At 52.1% G+C, this 19,419-nt stretch overlaps 1 protein-coding gene across 1 annotated transcript; it reads left to right on the forward strand.

Annotated features, from left to right (window-relative positions):
• Positions 1 to 1,473: 1,473 nt before the first annotated feature.
• On the forward strand, positions 1,474 to 13,663 carry FUNDC2 (FUN14 domain containing 2). The gene is made up of 5 exons (XM_047765152.1): positions 1,474 to 1,705; positions 5,429 to 5,579; positions 6,625 to 6,700; positions 10,915 to 11,046; positions 13,193 to 13,663. The coding sequence occupies exons 1-5, from the start codon at positions 1,573 to 1,575 to the stop codon at positions 13,268 to 13,270; spliced, it is 570 nt and encodes a 189-aa protein (XP_047621108.1). The 5' UTR covers positions 1,474 to 1,572; the 3' UTR covers positions 13,271 to 13,663.
• Positions 13,664 to 19,419: the final 5,756 nt, after the last annotated feature.

Below are 19,419 nucleotides of genomic sequence, written 5' to 3' on the forward strand. Positions count from 1 at the left end.
CCCCGAGTGATGATTCTCCGTTGGATGCTTTACACCTTATGTAATTTAACGCTCACAACGAGACTGCCAAGTGAGCACAGATGAATCATCTGAGGGGCAGAGAGGTTAAATGGTTTGCCAAAGAGTACACAGCCACACATTTGGCCTAGCCCGATGCTGTCCTAGGCACTGATGCACAGCAGTGAAAAATGTAAACAACTGAGAGACAATAAGCAATACCTGTAATACTTGAGTAACTTATGTGTGTTAGATGCAAATAAGGGCTCTGCACAAGAGGAACAAAAGTAGAAGGAAGGGAAAGGAGGGGTGTACCAGGTTGCAATTTTATTTTATTTTTTTGCTTTTTAGGGCCACACTTACCGCATATGGAAGTTCCCAGGCTAGGGGTCGAATCCGAGCTACAGCTGCAGGCCTACACCACAGCTACAGCAACACCAGATCCCAGCCACTTCTGCGACCTACACCACAGCTCATGGCAATACCGGATCTTTAACCCACTGAGCGAGGCCAGGGTTCGAACCCCCGTACTCGTGGATACTAGTTGGGTTGGTTTCCTTTGAGCCCCAAGGGGAACTCCAGTTGCAATTTTAAATGAGGATCGTCATGCAAAGTCTCACTGAGAAGGTGATGTTTCAGCAAAGGCTTCTGCCTTCTACCTTGAGGGCTGTAGGGAGCCACGGAAGAGTTCTGAGTTAGAGGAGGGTCCTGAGCTTTCTGGACACATCTGAGAGAATAGACTTCAGCAGTGAGAGTGTCGGAGCAGGTCGACCTGTTAACGGAGAATCCTAGCAGCGATTTGGGGCTAGGACGGTAGCAGTGGAGGGGTGAAAATGGCTGGATTCACTGTGAAGCTGAAGCTGGCCCTGATGCTGGTTACTAAGGAATTGCATTTGCGGGCTGAGAGAGAGAGAGAGAGAGAGAGAGATTGGGAGAGAGCCGTTCAGAATAACAGCGAGATTTGGGGGATGGTGAAGTTGCCACGAACTGGGGTGGAGCAGCAGCTAGAGGTGTAGCTTAGCGGTGGGCGGGCAGCCGCCGGCAAGCAAGCTCTTTTTTTTTTTTTTTTTCTTTAAGAAAGAAATGGAAAATTTTATTCAAGCCAAACTGAGCATTTTAACCCGGGAAGAGCCTTTCAGAAAGCTCTGAGAACCGTCCTAAGCTCTTTTCTTTCTTAGCACTCTCCGTGGTTATTGCGATCGCTACATTTTTTACATGTCCTCTTCTAGTAGAACACGTACCAGGCAGTGATATTTGATCAATGTTTGTAGGAACAAACAGACACGTCAGCTTTCTTTATTTTTAGTGAAGTAAGGAGTAAGACAGTCTTTGCGAGTTAGAGGGTGCCCGCTGGCTGCGGCCGAAGACCTGCCTTGGAGGCAAAAGCCGGCCAACCCCGCACGCGGAGGCCAGCAGCTCCGCCCAGGGAGGCTCTCTGCGCACGCGCGTCCCAGCGGGGCTGCCGGGGGTTGGGGGTTGTGACGCCGCCCGCTGAGTCTTGTGACGCGGCTGCGCGCGGGCAAGGGGAGGGGCCGCCCCGCAGGCGGCCCGCCCTCTTCCGCCGCCGCCGTGGGAATGGAAACATCTTCCCCACGTGCCGGAAGCCAGCCGGCGCCGACGGCGGCGCGCTACTCTGCGTCCTGCCGCGCGGAGCCCCCGCGGGTGTCATCGCGAGACCAGCTCGCCGAAATGGCCGCAGCCAGTCAAGGTAAGGGAGGGCGCGCGCGCTTTCGGCGCCGCGAGGAGCCGCCTTCCCGGGCTCCGGAAGGGGAAGGGCTCCGCGCCCACTAGTCCCGGCAGAGCTCCCCTGGGAACCTGAGCGGCGCAGGGGCGGGTAGGGCGCCCGGGGCTCGTCCCTAGCCCAGCTGCCCCCAAGGTCCGGCCAAGGTCACTTCCCCGGCTGGAGCCGAACTGCTCCGGGGTGTGGTCTCCAGTCGGGCTCGCCCAGCCTTCCGGCACCGTCCACGGCAGCCTGGGCGCGGAGACATTTTGTCCCTGTTTTCGGAAGCGGTCCGGCACCTTGAGACTAAGACAGCTTTGTCCCTTTGGACTGTTTTCTCAAACATCTGGCCAGCGTCTTTCTTATGCAAGGCGCCTCTGCTTGCGCTTGCGATGGGTTTGAAAGAGTCGTCCACATGGTGCGGTACTTCGCATCGTCTTTTGTTTGGTCCGCTTAGTCAGAGTCCCTGTGATGCGATGCACGGCTTCCTGTCGTGGTGCTTATCCCACTTCGCCGAATGCTTCAGATTACATTCACTTCAGTACCCGGCTCACAAGGTCTGATTGCTAAACAGAGCCGTCATCGAAAACTCAATTATATAATTTAGGATTACATAACTTATGTTAAAAACAAAGACAGTGAAAATTATCAAAACTCTCTACTTCCTTATTATTTGCCGTGTTGTGCTCTTGAGGTTGTTTAATCTGTTCGTTGTGGTGGAAATAACAGCATCGTACGCTCGCTCTCTTCCCAACTCTGCGTTCAGCGATGTCACAATTTAGTGATGTCACACTCAGGGTGAGAGATACAACCCCGAAATTGGTATAGACTACTAAACAGCCCTTCTCCCACCCCAGCGTGGTTGGTAAACATTTACCTGGACACCGCTGGATTCAGGTGACTCTAAGGTGTTGAAATGTGCCATGTAATTATTTTCCTGCAGAGCAGACTGACTTCAGTTACGTAAAACGTATAGGTTGATCAGATATTTACAGCTCGGAAATTGTTAGGAGAAATTTTTTTTTTTTTTGTCATTTTGGGGACGCAACCGCAGCATATGGAAGTTTACGGGCTAGGGGTCAAATGGGGGCTGTAAGCCGCCGGCCTACACCACGGCCACAGCAAACGCAGGATCCAAGCCGCATCTGCGACCTACATCGCAGCTCACTGCAACGCCAGATCCGTAACCCACTGAGTGAGGCCAGGGATGGAACCTCATGGATGCCAGTCAGGTTGGTTAACCGCTGAGCCACATTTTGAGGTTGATATTATGAATTTCAATCTTGAGTATATTAATGATCACATAATATTTGATCATTGATTTCCTGGGCCCATAGGCAAAGCTGCTGATTTGTCTGCATGAGTGAGTGACACTGGGTGAATTAAACGATCTCTGATTTGATCCCCTATTGAGCTAAGGAGCTTGGTCAAATCATGTTCCAACTCCAGACTCTTTCTTGTTTTCGGTAATACTCTTTTATCCAGGGAGAGCGTTCTTATTCAACAGGGCAGTAATGTTTTGTGCTTACATTGCAAGAAAAATTTTCATTTAACTACTTGTGACCCAGTAGAAAGCCTGGTTCCCTAAAACATGTATATTTTGGCTCTGCTACATGGGGATCTATGATCTGTCTTGAATTAATTCTTCAGTTATATTTTGTGTACAGTGTTAGGTTGGGATTGAAGTTTGTTTGTCTAGTTAGTTACAGATACCTAATAGTTCTAACACAATTTGTTGAAAAGACTTTCTTTTATCTCTTGAATAACTTTGGTGCCATGTTATTGAAAATCAAATGACTGTATGTGTAGATCTACTTCTAGACTCTCTTGTCTTCCCCTGATGTGTTTGTATATCCTTAGGCCATTTTGACACCGTGTCACATAGCATACACAGCTTTACAAGTCTTGACGCATTTCGTGTATGTTGCTATAGCTTTGTAAGAGGTCTTGAAATTCTTTGCACTTGGTTCTTTTTCGCCACAGTCGTTGCGGCTGCTTCTGGCACATTGTATTTTCCTAAGTGAGGGCAGCGGTAGCTCCCCATTCCACGTGCTCTTGCTTTTCAGTGTGACTTTGACACTCCTGCTGAGTGCTGGCTTCTGTTCCCTCTTGAATCTGAGTGTGCGTTTGCCACTGCTCCAGCAGAGACAGTGGAAGTAACTCTGTGTGGCCTTGGAGGCTCAGTCTTGGATGGCAGTACAGCTTCCGCCTAGCCCTTGAGTCTCCCTGCTCTCTCACTCCCTTTCTTGGGAGAGGCACCCTTGAACGTAGCCACCATACTGTAAGGAAACCCAAACCAAGCCACATAGAGATGGCAGCCCGTGTGTGTGAATGTGGTAGATGATTCCAGGCCTCTGCCTATAATTCTTCCACCTGCAGCTGCAGGCGTCATGGAACGGAGCTGAGCCGTAATGCTGTATCTTGTCTGAATTCCTGATGCAGAGTCCGAGCCCACAATGACTGATCGTCTTGTTCCACGAAGTTTTGGGGTGATGGGTGGTATGGCTGTGGTAACTGGAATACTGCTCTAGGACCTTGGCACCTCCAAGTACGTTTTAGAACCAGCTTCTCAATTTCTTGATAAAGAGACCTGCAGTGTTTTGTCATTTACAGTGTAGAGTTCTTGTGCCTCTTTCATTAAACTTATTTTCCCAGAGAAGAGGGATTAGACTTTTTGTTAATTTTTTTTTCTGTTTTTTAGGCAAATTGCTTAACATTTGAGCCTCCACTTAATTATGAAATCAGGTTAAAAAATAGAACGTTGTTCTGTATCTACTTTGTTCTGCAGGCTTAATTATATATACATGTTTATTCCTTAGCACATTGTCTGTTGAATAGCAGGAGCTGAAGTAAACATTACCTCTTATCTTTATTATGTAATCACTGGAGATCCACATAGGACTGAGGATTTGTGAATTTGCAGACTACTGAATAGTGTTGAGTTACTCCTGAAGAGGACATGGAAATGAAGACAATTTATTTTGGGACTTCCCAGTGTGGCTCAGCAAGTTAGGAACCCGACTAGCACCCATGAGGAAGCAGGTTCAATCCCTGGCCTCGCTCAGTGGGTTAAGGATTCAGCGTTGCTGTGAGCTGTGGTGTAGGTCGCAGATGCGGCCTGGATCCTGCATTGCTGTGGCTTTGGTGTATGCCTGCAACTGCAGCTCTGGTTCGACCCATAGCCCAGGAACTTCCATATACTGCAGGTCCAGCCCTAAAAAGAAAAAAAAAAAAAAAAGGAAATCCATTGTCTACGTTTGTTCCTCTAAGATATTTGTTGATTTTAGTCTGATTTTCAAAAATCCGTACTCAGAATTTTAGAGTTAATTTACTTTTGAAAAATAGATTTGGAGTTCCCAGTGTGGCTCAGTGGGTTAAGAATATTGTCTCTCTGAGGATGCCAGTTCCATCCCTGGCCTTACTCAGTGGGTTAAGGATCCAGAGTTGCCACGAGCTGCAGTGTAGGATGCAGAAGCAGCTTAGATCCCTTGTTGCTGTGTATGTAGGTCCCTTCTGCAGCTCTGATTCAACCCCTAGCCTTGGAACTTCCATTTGCCGCAGGAGCGGCCATAAAAAGAAAAAAACGTAATATTTAAAGGTTCTTATTACAACTGTCTCTGTTTCTTTAAATATCCATTCATCTAGGTTAGGAATGGTAGTGGTTTATTATAAAAGTAACAGTTTTCTTACTCAGTATCTTAATTCTTGTAGGAAACTTTGAGGGGAATTTTGAGTCACTGGACCTTGCAGAACTGGCTAAAAAGCAGCCATGGTGGCGCAAGCTGTTTGGGCAGGAATCTGGGCCTTCAGCCGAAAAGTATAGCGTGGCAACCCAGCTGTTAATTGGAGGTGTCACTGGCTGGTAAGTGATGAGGAAGATGTCCAGTGTTTCTGCTTTTTTGCATGATTCACTGTTGTGCTTATAGGAACCAGCTCCTTTAACCAATGAAAATACATCAACTTTTGTGAACCTGATCACTTCATGTGTGGCATACATCTAAACACAGTGTGGAAGTGCTGTGTCATGGCTACACACAGTATTTATTGCATGCCAGGTACCATTGTAAGTATTTATATAGATACGTCATTTTCTCCTCCCAACAACTCTGAAATTGGTACTTTTTTTGGGGGGGGGGGTCTTTTTATCTTTTCAGGGCCACACTCGCAGCATATGGAGGTTCCCAGGCTAGGGGTCCAATCAGAGCCACAGCCGCCGGCCTACACCACTGCCACAGCAACGCAGGATCCGAGCTGCATCTGTGAGCTACACCACAGCTCACGGCAACACCAGATCCTTCCCCCACTGAGCGAGGCCAGGGATTGAACCCGTACCTCATGGTTCCTAGTTGGATTCGTTAACCACTGTGCCACGAGGGGAACTCCTGGAGTCTCTGCTTTTATCCTTTCCTTTCTCAGTCCATCCTCCACAGTGGAACCAGAGTCATCTTTAAAACCTGCAGCTTGGGAGCTGGCAGGATTTGCTCTAGGCGGTGAGCTTCAGTAGTAGTAGACTCGTGGTCCGAGTCGGGGTCTTTGCTAGTTCAGAGCCTCTGCTGTTTCCTTGCATGGCGTGGGAAGGAGCTGGTCATCCCGAGGTAAGTAGGCTCTGCATGTTGTTAAAAGTTCCTCTGAGGAGTTCCGGTCGTGGCGCAGTGGTTAACGAATCCGACGAGGAACCATGAGGTTGCGGGTTCGATCCCTGCCCTTGCTCAGTGGGTTAACGATCCGGCGTTGCCGTGAGCTGGGGTGTAGGTTGCAGACGCGGCTCGGATCCCGCGTTGCTGTGGCTCTGGCGTAGACCCCTAGCCTGGGAACCTCCATAGGCTGCGGGAGCGACCCAAAGAAATAGCAAAAAGACCAAAAAAAAAAAAAGTTTCTCTGACAGCTTGTTAACTTGCTTTTTGTAGGTGCACGGGTTTCATATTCCAGAAGGTTGGAAAGTTGGCTGCAACAGCTGTGGGAGGTGGATTTTTTCTCCTGCAGGTGTGTATGAGAAACATTTCTAGATGCTTGGGTATTCTTGCCCCTTAGGAGTGGGTGAGAGGAGGTGTAACAGGCTTCACCCTTGTTTTCGTCTGCTATTTGAAATGTCAGTGACCGTGTGAGTCAAAGCTCACCAGTTACTAGTGGCATTTTATTTTGTCCTTTATAACATAGGGACACAAGTACATACTCCTTATTGTTGTTCCCTTACAGGGTTTATAATGCCACTTGAAATATTAGGCAAGTGTGAGAGTTGCCATTGTGGCGCAGCGGAAATGAATCTGACTAGAAGCCGTGAGGACACAGGTTCCATCCCGGGCCTCACTCAGGGGCTTAAGGATCCGGCGTTGCCATGAGCTGTGGTGTAGTCGGAGATACAGCTCAGATCCCGCATTTCTGTGGCTGTGGTGTAGGCTGGCAGCTGCAGCTCCAATTTGACTCCTAGCCCGGGAACTTCCCTATGCCATGGGTGCAGCCCTAAAAAGACCAAAAAAAAAAAAAATATATATATATATATATATTAAGCAAGTGTGATTTTAAAAATTCAAAGTGTGGGAGTTCCTGTCTTGGCGCAGTGGAAATGGATCCGACTAGGAACCATGAGGTTGCGGGTTTGGTCCCTGGCCTCGCTCAGTGGGTGAAGGATCATCGGGCGTTGCCGTGAGCTGTGGTGTGGGTCGCGACGTGGCTTGGATCTGGAGTTGGCGTGGCTGTGGTGTAAGCCGGCGCCTACAGCTCCGATTTGACCCCTAGCCTGGGATCCTCCACATGCCGAGGGTACAACCCTAAAAGGACCAAAAAAAAAAAAAAAAATCAAAGTGTGATGCAAGCGCCCTGTGATCTGATGTATTTTTAGGCACTGACATGGGGCACTGAGTGGGGCAGCTGAGGAGCCCTGAGGGTTACATGACAGACGGCCTCTGTTGGCCTTTGGCCTGGAGTTTATTGGCAAACTTGACTCCACATCAGATTCACCTGGGAGTTTTACAAAACACGGCTGGAGTGCCCGTTGTGGCGCAGGGGAAACGAAACCGACTGGTATCCATGAGGATGCGGGTTCGAGCCCTGGCCTCACCCAGCGGGTCGGGGCCTGGCGTCGCCTGCGCTGTGGGGTCGCTGGCGGACGCGCCCAGCTCTGCCTGGTGTTCGAGGTGCTGGGGCTGCTGGCGCATCCGCGTGTGTTCGCGCTGCCTGGGGGATGCCAAGTGGCGCCGGGGGAGGAGCGCTGGCTTGGCCGTGCCTTGGACTCCCGCGGGAGCGCCTTTGCCACGGGGAGGCTGGGGCGGGCGGTTTGGGAGGGTTGCGGTTGCGGCGTGTGGTTCCCGCGGGAGGCGACTGGCGCCGCGTCCCGGCTCCGTGCCCTCCCCTCCCCTCCGGCGAAAGCTGCCCTTGGTCCGGTGCCCCCCAGCTCGTCGGTGTCGAGCCTCCTCGCTCCTGCCCCGCCGGCTGGGCAGGGCCTGGCCGTCTCCTTCCCTTCGGGCCCGCGGTCGCGCTCTGTCCCTGGGCGTCCCCGCGGCGCGTCTTCGGGGTGCCCGTCGGCGGAGCTGCCTGGCCTCGCTGAGCTCCGGGTCGAGCGGGGCTCGGCACCGCGGACTCGGAGCCTCTCAGAGAGACCTTGTCCGAGGTCTGCCCAGGCCTCGCTTTCCCCCGGCGAGGAAGCCCGGTGCCTCCACACCTCTGGGCGCTGCAGCGCGCGCGGGCTGCTCTCTGCAGGCGCTTCGGCCTGCAGCCGTCCCCCGCTCGGACTCAGAATGCTGCTGCTGCTGTGCAGCATCTTCGCAGGATCTTATTTGCTGGCCAGATACCCCTGTTGGTGAAGCGAATGTTCAGATCATTTGCACTTTCTATGCTGTCCTATGACTCTCCAGGACCACGGCGTCTCGATTGCTGCAGCATTATAGTAAATCTTAAAATGAGGTGCCATGGGAGTTCCCTTGTGCCTCAGGGGGTTAAGGATCCAGCATTGTCACCACTGTGGCTCTGGTTACAGCTATGGCGTGGGTTCCATCCCTGGCCTGGGAACTTTTGCATGCTTTGGGCGTGGCCAGAATCAGGTGGTGTGATGCCTCTGAAATCTTTGGCTGTTCTAGTTCGTTCTGTCTCTTTGCCTGCATTTTTTTTTTTGTCTTTTTGCTATTTCTTGGGCCGCTCCCGCGGCATATGGAGATTCCCAGGCTAGGGGTCGAATCGGAGCTGTAGCCGCCAGCCTACGCCAGAGCCACAGCAACTTGGGATCCGAGCCGCGTCTGCAACCTACACCCCAGCTCACGGCAACACCAGATCGTTAACCCACTGAGCAAGGGCAGGGACCGAACCCGCAACCTCATGGTTCCTAGTCGGATTCGTTAACCACTGCACCATGACGGGAACTCCTGCCTGCATTTTAGAGCCAGCTGTTTGGGTATCCGTAGGACCTCCTGCCGGCATTGGGACTTCGGTAACTGTAGCTTCCTGTGCAGAGACCCGGACGCATTTCGACGTTGATGGACACAGCCGGTCCCTCCGTTTATTTGGGTCATCTTTGAATTCTTTCTTCCATGTTATATACTGTTCGGCATGCAGATCCCGTTATGGTTTTTGTTTAGATTTGTAGCTAGTATTCAGTTATTTTGCAGCCTTTTTTTAATGGCCTCACACACAGTTTATGGAGGGTCCTGGGCCAGGGATTGAATCCAAGCCACGGCTGTGACCTGCACCACAGCTGCAGCAGTGTCAGATCCTTTAACCCACTGCCCTGGGCCAGGGAACAAACCTGCACCTCATGGCAACCTGAACTGCTGCAGTCTGCTTCCTAACCTACTGTGCCACAGCGGGAACTCCATTTCGCAGCTACTGTAAAATCATACATTTTATTTCTAGTTCTAGTTCACATTGCTAGTATGTAGAAATACAGGTGATCTTGTGTGCTTATCTTGTATTCTTCAACCTTGCTAATCTCACGTTTTAGATGTAAGAGTTTTTGTTTCTTTTTGGGTGGATTCTTTGAGATTACGTAGACAAGGCGGTCTGTGGGGAGTGACAGTTTGACGTCTTCCTTTCCGATCTAGATGCCTCCTCTACCCTTTTCTTCCCCATTGTGCTACGACTTCATTTCCGTACAGCGTTGGGTAGGAGTGGAGCCGGTAGACAGCCCGGCCTTGGTCATTTGTCTTTTTAGGGCCGCACCTGAGGCGCATGGAGGGTCCCAGGCTAGGGGTCGAATTGGAGCTACAGCCGCTGGCCTACACCACAGCCACAGCCATGCAGGATCCGAGCCGCATCTGCGACCTCCACCACAGCTCACGGCACCGCCAGGTCCTTAACCCACGGAGCAAGGCCAGGGATCGAACCCGAGTCCTCATGGATGCTAGTCAGATTCATTTCCGCTGCCATGACGGGAACACCCTGCTCACACGTTCTTTTTTTTTTGACACTGCTTTTTATGTTTTCTGTCCTAGCCAGGGCACACACACATTCTTGATGGCGTTGTTTCCCCGGGCTCGTGTCTGGCTGAGGGACACAGGCCTATTCCACAGGGTTATTTGGATGTGATTCTCCCAGGACCCCTGAAGTTGCCCCTCAGACATCTCTGTGGGGCCATGTTCTGGAAGACGTCTTTCTGGCCAGCAGTGACTTCTCTCTGACAGCCCTGCTCTCCTCCCATGATCAGGGAACTCAGGCTTATGTTGACCTCAGGTTCTTGCCTTCCAGCTCGCCTTCCAGCTCTGACTTGCATTTCCCATTTTGTCTTTCCGAGCTAACTTCAAACTTCATGGCGATGCTCAGACTCTCAGTAAAGTGCAAGTGCCCGCAGTCCTTGCTTCCCCGCGCCTTGCACGTAGGGAGGATACTCCGTCACACAAGAAACCGGATGCCAGATGCCTCCAAAAATGGAAAACCAGGGCGTTCCCTTTGTGGCTCAGCGGGTTAGGAACCCGACATAACGTCTGTGAGGAGCCAGATTTGCTCCCTGGCCTCCGTCAGGGGGCCTGAAGATCCAGGGTTGCTGGGAACTGCAGCATAGGTCACAGGCCGCAGGCCGTGGCTGCAGCTCCCATTCAGCCCCTAGCCTGGGAACTTGCATATGCCCAGGGTGTGGCCCTCAAAAGACAAAAAAAAAAAAAAAAAATCAGAAGGGTTTTTGCTGATGTGTTTTCAGTGGTTTCTCCTGATAAAGAGAAATAACCGGCCTGCGTTTCTGATTTCTTGTTGTCATTGTTTTTTTTAAACGGTAGCTTGCAAACCATACTGGGTACATCAAAGTTGACTGGCAGCGAGTGGAGAAGGACATGAAGAAGGCCAAGGAGCAGCTGAAGATCCGTAAGAGCAACCAGATACCGACGGAGGTCAAGAGCAAAGCAGAAGAGGTGAGCCGTGCTTTGCTCCCGTGCAGCGCCCGTGTACGGGTGCAGGCAATTTTGTGTGCAAAAGCGGGTAGGCCTGCCGACACGTCAGCCTCCAGTGCCGTGTCCTCACCGCAGAGGTGTTTGCAGCCGTTAAACCTCCAAGGACCAAAAGAGGGTTTGGTGACCTTTGTTGGGGAGCGACACGAGCACGCAGGTAACCAGTTGTCGTCAGGATGGGAGCAGCTCGGCCACTGGGGAGGATGGTGGGGGACGACCGCCGTGCAGCCAGGATGGGCATTGCGACGCCTGTGTTTCGCTCTTGTGTGTTTTCGTGTTGGCTGCCCTGCGGCGCAGCGAGTTCCGGGCCAGGGCTCAGATCTGAGCTGCACTTGTGACCAATGCCACCGCTGCGGCAATGCCAGGTCCTTAACCCACTGTGCTGGGCTGGGGATGGAACCTGCGTCCTGGTGCTGCGGACAGACCGCTGATCCCTTTGGGCCACAGAGGGAGCTCCTCGAGTCGTGTTTTTGTCTCCACACACACACGCACCTCTGAACATCTACACTTCACTTGTTCGACACACAGCTAGTGGGCATGTGCGGCTCAGGGTTGGTGGACTCTTCGGCAGGGGCCGGATGGTACGTGTTTTCGGCTTTGTAGGCTGCGTGGCCTCTGTCATCAGAACGGAGCTCCGGTGTGTGGTGTGCAAATAGTTGCAGACAATACGTAGAGGGGTGGGTGTGCCTCTAAAAACAGGCAGCCGGCTGCCCTTGGCCCACGGGCTGTCGTCTGCTGACCCTGACACCACACGTAAACTCAGGCTGGCACTGGAGGGACACGAGAAGTCCTTCTGTCTAAAAAGGCTGGATTTTGGTAGTTCCTCACCACCTTTAGAAAAAAAAAGTCAAATGTCCCAGAGAAATAAGTGCTCTTAACTGGGCAGAAATGGACACTAGGAAGAGTCCCATAAACAGGTAGAGTGGGCAGTGATTGGTGAACTTGGCTTAAACGTGGCAGATTAAACGTGTGCATTTGTGTCCACGTCCTTCTGAACGATTTCTAAGTGACAGTAACAAAGAAAGGCTGAATTCACTAGGACCAAGAGAGGAGGGGGGACGTCAGCACTTTGGGGGGTCTGGGAAGCAGACGGAAGGGACCTTCTCAGGCTCAAGCTTTGGAAAGTTCCACTTTTTTCCTTTTTTTTTTTTTTTTTTTTTAATGGCGGCACCCTTAGCTTTTGGAAGTTTCTGGGCCAGCAGTTAAACCTGAGCCACAGCTGCAGCGACACCAGATGCTCCTTTAACTCACGGCACCAGGCCAGGGATTGAACCTGCACCTCCACAGCAACCCGAGCCTCGCAGTTGGATTCTTTTTGGAGCTGCAGCTGCTGGCCTACAGCACAGCCACAGCCACGCCAGATCCGAGCCGCGTCTGTGACCTGCACCACAGCTCACGGCCACGCCAGATCCTGGACCTGCTGAGCGAGGCCAGGGGTCAGACCCCCATCCTCATAGATCCTCATGGTTCTTAAGCCCCTGAGCCACAGGGGGAACTCCGGAAGTTGGATTCTTAATCCGCTGCCCTGCAGTGGGAACTGCTCCCCGTTTTTCATTTCGCCAACATTTTAGCATTCGGACATTTGCAAGAGTCCCACCTGGCTGTTGAAAGCTTTTCCGTGTTAGACGTCGTTACTCTCCGCGGAGGCGCAGACGCCGAGTGCAGGGGGAGGTCGTTGGCCATTCCCACGGAGCGGGTGAAGGAAAGAGCCAGAGCAGTTCCTCGAGGAAATGGCCCGATCTTGGTGCCTTCCCCCTGAGGGGGGTCGGGGCAAGAGTGAAGGCCCAGGCGCCTGTCCTGGCAGAGAGGGAGCCCACCCTCTTGCCCGGCGTCCCTCTGGACTCTCGAGCGACAGGGCTGTGGGCCGCCGTGGGAACTGGCCAAAGCAGGCTTGGAGAGACGGGGGCGGAGGCCTCAGAGAGGCGGGAACGGACGGAGGGAGCACAGCCAAGGGCACAGGCCCACCTCAAAAACACGGCTGGAATTTGGTGCCCCCCACCGCCCCCCCCTCGCCAGAGCTGGCGCCTCCCCTTCTGGCCGGCGGCCTGCTTCCTGCTAAGAGCCCGTCCTCAGTGGGATAACCCGCCGCGCCGCTGTCTTCTCTCCGCAGGTGGTGTCCTTTGTGAAGAAGAACGTCCTGGTGACGGGGGGGTTCTTCGGAGGCTTTCTGCTTGGCATGGCGTCCTAGAGCGACGACTTCGTGGCCGTCCTTCCCGGCTTTTCCGACGGCAGCCGCTCCGCTCCAGGACAGGACGCCGAGCCTGTCCCTCTCCTCCCCGCCGGGCGTGTCCGAGTGGCTTCTGCAGGCGTCTGTGGCTCCGAGGTGACCCGGCCCGCCGGGAGCTCGCTGGCGGCGAAGACACGGAGGCGGTAGCGCCCCTCCCCCTGAGTACCGCGCGGCGAGAGTCCTCCCTGCTCCGCAAGGCACCCCCGGGCGAGAGGGCGCCCCGCGCGCCGCCCTGAGGGCCCCCTGCGAGTGGGCGCCCGGCTTGCTTGGGAAAAGGAAGAAGCAGCGTGTGCGCTATAGCCGATGCTGTGCTGCAGGGAAGGGAACTGAATACACTTGCCTTGAAGCATGAAAGAGTTTGGTTTCCTGGTGTCTGCTTTCTTTCCTAGTGCGTTTTTACCTTTCAGAAAAGAGGGCGACCTGGCGTGGCTGTAAATGATCCTGACACAAGGACAGCCTACGCCCTGTAATTGGAAAAAATCCGAATGTGGAGTCCGCTTCTGCTGAAGGCGCAGAGGCTGAGCGGAAGTCGTGTTGGGGGGAAGGTCTTCGGGGAAGCCAGGCAGCAGACACAGTTGGGATGGTCAGAGGCAGGGCGTCATTGAAGGCGTTAAGGGGTGTTGTCTGGGGGGGGTATATCCTCCACCCCTACTGGATCATGCAGCTCACGGCTGTTTCCAGAGGGTTTATTGATGGTAAAATAAGTGACTTTAGGTGGAAGAGGGAAGAAGCTCTTGGATTTGTGTTTTTCGATGGAGAAGTTTTAAGCTTGGCAATGTGATGTGTTCTTTACCTCTTGTCAAAACATCAGGAGTAGGGAGCGCCCTGGTGGTCTAGTGGTTAAGAGTCTGCACTTTTACTGCTGTGGCCCGGGTTCAGTCCCTGGTCTGGGAACTGGGATCCTGTCTCAAGCCGCTGCATGCCACGGTCCGGAACACACACACACAGCCCATCGGGGAAGCCACCGCGCCTCTGTGCCAATTCGAGTAGTTCTTTATCCGGTCACTCAGAAATCCATAACACTCGAGCCAGAGCTTTAAAACACTCAGAATTGAGAGCAGTAGCAGTGGCAATAGCACATCTGACCCCAACTTGTAGGATTTTTCTTTAAATTAAAAGTTTATAGCAAACCCATGCTTTGAAACGTAACGCACTTTTCTGTAACAGCCTTCTGCCATCTGGAGGACCACTGCAGGTGTTCCTGCTGTGGCCCAGGGGGTTAAGGAGCTGGTGTTCTGTAGGTGTGGCATAGGTCACAGCTGTGGCCTGGATTGGCTCCCTGGCCCAGGAACTTCCATATGCCACAGGTGTGACCAAGAAGGGGACAAAAAGGAACAAATATAAATGAGTCACTGCAGGAAGGCTTATGTCTTCAGCTACATTGTACCCGTGGGGCCGAGCACATCATAGGCAGCCAGTGTATAAATAATAAGCTCAGAGAAAAGTATCTGGAAAAGGGACTGATGCAGAAAACCTGGATTTAATTTTTAAAGTTACAGGTGATCCCTTGTAAAAAATTGATTTTTATTTTTTTGCTTTTTAGGGCCGCACCTGCAGCGTATGGAGGTTCCCAGGCTAGCGGTCGAATCGGAGCTGCGTCCGCGACCTACACCACAGTTCATGGCAATGCTGGATCCCTGACCCACTGAGCAAGGCCAGGGATCAAACCTGCATCCTCATAGATACTCGTTGCGTTCATTTCTGCTGAGCCACGATGGGAAATTCCCCAAACTGTATATTTTTAAAGCCTTCCTTTTTTTGGTTTTTGTTGCTTTGGCTGTGCCTGCAGCATGTGGAAGTTCCTAGGCCAGGGATCAAATCTGTGCTATAGCAGCAACAGTGCCAGGTCCTTAACCTGATGTGCCACAAGGGAACTCTCAAGGCCTTCCTTTTACACTTGATCTTAGCCAAAAGGCCGAGAAGCGATCAAGGCCTTCCTTTTAAAATGTTTGCCTTTTGGAGTTCCCATTTTGGATCAGCAGTAATGAACCTCACTAGTATCCATAAGGACACAGGCTGGATCCCTGGCCTCGCTCAGTGGGTTAAGGATCTGGTGTTGCTGTGAGCTGCAGTGTAGGTTGCAGACCTGGCTGGAAGCCAGCGTTGCTGTGGCTGTGGTGTAGGCCGGCAGCTGTCTGTCGCTCCCAATTCAACCCCTAGCCTGGGAACCGCCATATGCCGCAAATGCAGGCCTAAAAAGACAAAAACAAATGTTTGCCTTTTAACTTATGATGTATTGAATTTGGAAACTGTAACTACCAGTGGATGTATGGAATTTTTTAGAATTTCTCCATTTGCATTTTTCTCCTGTCATGGTAGTATTTTAAGGCAGCATAAGTTATTTTGCTGGTAATATATGTGCATCATCCACAGATCATAATGGCATGAGCCACTTTGCTCTGTATTTTCATATAAGAACTCAAAAAATTGTTTGCACTTTTTATGATGGAAATTTTCAAACATATATAGAAGTACAGAAAGTAGTACAGTGACCCCCCCCCCCCCCCCCGGTATGCCCATCAGCGGCCTATAATGATTATCAAACTATAGTTGATCAATTATTTTGGAATACCAGATGTGGTGTTTTATGATACTTGGGTATGTGTCTGTAAAAGGGGACAGTGGCCCCGAACGCCCCTCTCGTGGGGCTGCCTTTCTCTCTGTTTCTTGTGGTTATTGGTGATGACAACAGAGATTACAGGTTGGAGCGGGTTTTAAGAGGTCATAGACGGCTGAAGAGACAGCAGTGGATTTGGGGTTTTTTCCCCAGTCTTCACTTGGATCGTGTTGCGGTTTCGGGGATTTAACCCCGCATCTGGCTCCTCTCCCCAGAGCCCTCGTGTGCTGCCGCTGTTCCCTCCTTGTAAGGCCCGTGGTCACTTTCACATTCCGGCCACTGCCAGCTCAGGGCCTACAGGGCCCCATTGCCTCAGCAGCCCCGTTGTCATTCCTCCTGCCGTCTATCCGGGCCACCAGTTTGCTGCCACGTCTCACCCCTCAGCCTCAGGGCTCATCAACCAGCCGGGCGTCCTGCCCCCCGCGCCTGGCCTGCCACTTGGTTGAGAGCCCTCCTTCCTGGACCCGGCAGAACACAAGACATGATTCAAGGAGTGCATCTTCCGGAAAGGTAGCTCGCAGAGTCGCCGTGGTGAGAAGGTGCCTGCTGTTGGACACATGCCCGGAAGCTGGACGTGCCGAAAGCTTGGGCTCTTCGGCGGCGTCTGGGAAGCGCAGTGAGTATCCGGTTGAAGAAGGTGGGGGTGGAGCCGCGGTATCCGAAGGTCATTCATGTTCCGTGATGGTCTGTGTCTTCCCGGACGGAAGCCTGCCCGAGGCCGGTGTTGGACCCTGTAGGTGAAATTAAACCACTACCCTCGCCGCTCCCTCCACCCGCTTTCAGCTTCGTTTCTTTGTCGTGAATTCCAGGCCAGGGGCCTTCTTACTCGCTTATGCAGTGTCGCCGTGATCTCTTCGAGGATGGGTCAAAAAACGTACCTTATGCTGGGCCCGGTTTCCCAGAGACCGCAGGGCATGGCTTCTGTCTGTGATGTTTGATTCTTCTCTTAAGGAATCAGGAATATTCAGGAGCGCTTGGAACCTCACATCGTCAGAAACCTGGCAAGTCCGCTTATTGACCTGCCAGAAGCTGCGGTGGGAGGAACGGGAGGGAGGAACGACCGCCAGGAGGACGGTCGGCTCCCCGCCTCCTCCGCCGCCTCCTCCTCCGCCTCCGCCTCCTCGCTCGGGGCAGTCACCTGCGCACCTTGGGAAACGCCTGCTGCGTGGCTCCCGCCCGGAGACGAGGTCCGGGCGGGCAGCCTGGGGCCTTAACGTGCCTCCTGTTTCCAATGAGCAGCCAGCGCCGAGAACCGCCGGAGGACAGTTGGAAGCTGGTGCTGATGAAATTATACCCACTAGAGCCTTTTCAATTAAGTGCCAAGCAACATCAGATGCCTTCTGAATACAGAACCGAAGTGCAATGATAGCATTTGTTAAGTGTTGCAGGGCAGGACAGCGGGCCAGCATCTCACCCCCCACGGCACGTAGCCCTTTCCGGTGGGCGGCTCTGTCTCAGCCACTAGTTACCCCAGTTCTTCCCCAAGGCCGAGATTCTGCGCTTGTCATGGTCCCTGAGACAGAAATGACACTCTTAATGGTAAGCTGCTTCGATGGCTCTTTTCTTTCTCTGTATGTCGTGATAACGGCTGAGAAGACTAAGGTTTAAACCAGCGTCTGCTCATAGATGTTGACTTAAACTGAGTTTAAAGATAGAACCGTTGATTTGAAGCTTTCAGAGCCCTAAAGAAAGGAAAGAAAGCAAGCCCTAATCTGGCGGACAAACAGTGTGAAACTTGAGTTGTTGACTCAACAAAGTAACTCTTGTAATAACGCCCAGGAGTCTTTTCCATCATGTAGTGATTGCTGGTGTGAATTCAACACCACTATCAATCGATACTTTAAATGTAATTTACATTTGCGTATGATGTAAATATAGCTGTGAAATGTTTCATTGAGTTTTTCCTAACACAAGACTTCAAATGATTTCACGAGAATGTGGCACCGTTTCCCCAGACCAAACACCCTAAGGCAGCATTTCTCCAAATCTCTGGAGAATGCTCTTGCCCCTGAGATGCTGCCTGTGACCTGGGTTTGCTGGTTCACTCTGGCAAGCGCTGCCTACAGTAGTGCTTTCAAAGGGTCATAATTCACGTGAGCGTAGGGGAAGCTTGACAGTCTTACAGGAAAAAAGCCTGTTTGCTTCTCTGTGGGCAAGCGTTCCCTGAACTTAGCTTTGCATGCAAGCCCCCCCGTTACAGCAATTCCCAGAAACCGTTGGGGGAGCGATGCTTTAAAGAACACTTGGTCTCAAACAGTAATGGGATTTGAGCATCAGGGACGGTCAGTTTGCTCACAGCTGGAAGAGGGAAGGAAGGAAGGATCCTTTCTGTTATGGATTGAAAGTTGATGGATCCTCAAAATTCATGTTGAAATGGGAACTCCCAAGGTGATAGTATTAGGAAGCGGGGTCCTTTGGGAGGTGGTGAAGTCATGAGCACAGGGCCCTTAGGAATAGGATTCATGCCCTTATAAAACAGACCCCAGGGGTCCCCGTCATGGCGCAGCGGTAATGAACCCGACTAGTATCCATGAGGATGTGGATTCGGTCCCTGGCCTCGCTCAGCTCAGCGGGTTAAGGATCCCGTGTTGCCATGAGCTGTGGTGTAGGTCGCAGTTGCGGCTCCGATCTGGCGTCGCTGCGAACATCGTCAGGATCCACCGGAGTGGGTTTTGATTACAAGGCGGTGAAGTGTAGAGAAAACACTTAAGAATTGGAGTTCTTGGAGTTCCCATCGTGGCGCAGTGGTTAACGAATCCGACGAGGAACCATGAGGTGGCGGGTTCGGTCCCTGCCCTTGCTCAGTGGGTTAACGATCCGGCGTTGCCGTGAGCTGTGGTGTAGGTCGCAGACGCGGCTCGGATCCAGCGTTGCTGTGGCCCAGGTGTAGGCCGGCGGCTTCAGCTCCGATTAGACCCCCAGCCTGGGAACTTCCATATGCCGCGGGAGCGGCCCAAGAAATGGCAAAAAGACAAAAAAAAAAAAAAGAATTCGACTTCTGATGGTTTTTTTTTTTTCCAGCTCTCTCATGAGAACTTTTTTTTTATTGGGGTTGATTGACCTCGTGGTGTTATGATAAATTCAGGGTCATTAAACACTGCAGGAGTCATTTCTATGCCTTTCCTACCACTCGCTGAACCAGTACGAAGTGTCTTCCGGCTAGGCACCGTGGTGGCGGTGCGAAAGTGGAAAGAGATGCTCTTCCTGGCATCTGGAAGGTCACTTAGAATTATTGGCCACGGACTGGGTCGTACAGGTTAAGGGCTCAGTCCCACTGCAGCCACTTGTTGAGACACGTGTTGCACGTCAAGGTCGTAAGCTAGGCTTCTGACCAGCTAGCTTTAAATCTGAGCTTCCCAGCAACACCCTCCCGGAGTTCATTTGATTTACTACCTCAGGGGAAGAACTCGAGAGAAATGTTCGCTTAAACGTTACCAGTTTATTCGAAAGGGAAGGATGAAAGATAAAGATGATCGGGGGCCAGGTGAACAGG

This window comes from Phacochoerus africanus, chromosome X (genome assembly GCF_016906955.1).
Source record: "Phacochoerus africanus isolate WHEZ1 chromosome X, ROS_Pafr_v1, whole genome shotgun sequence".
NCBI lineage: Eukaryota > Metazoa > Chordata > Mammalia > Artiodactyla > Suidae > Phacochoerus > Phacochoerus africanus.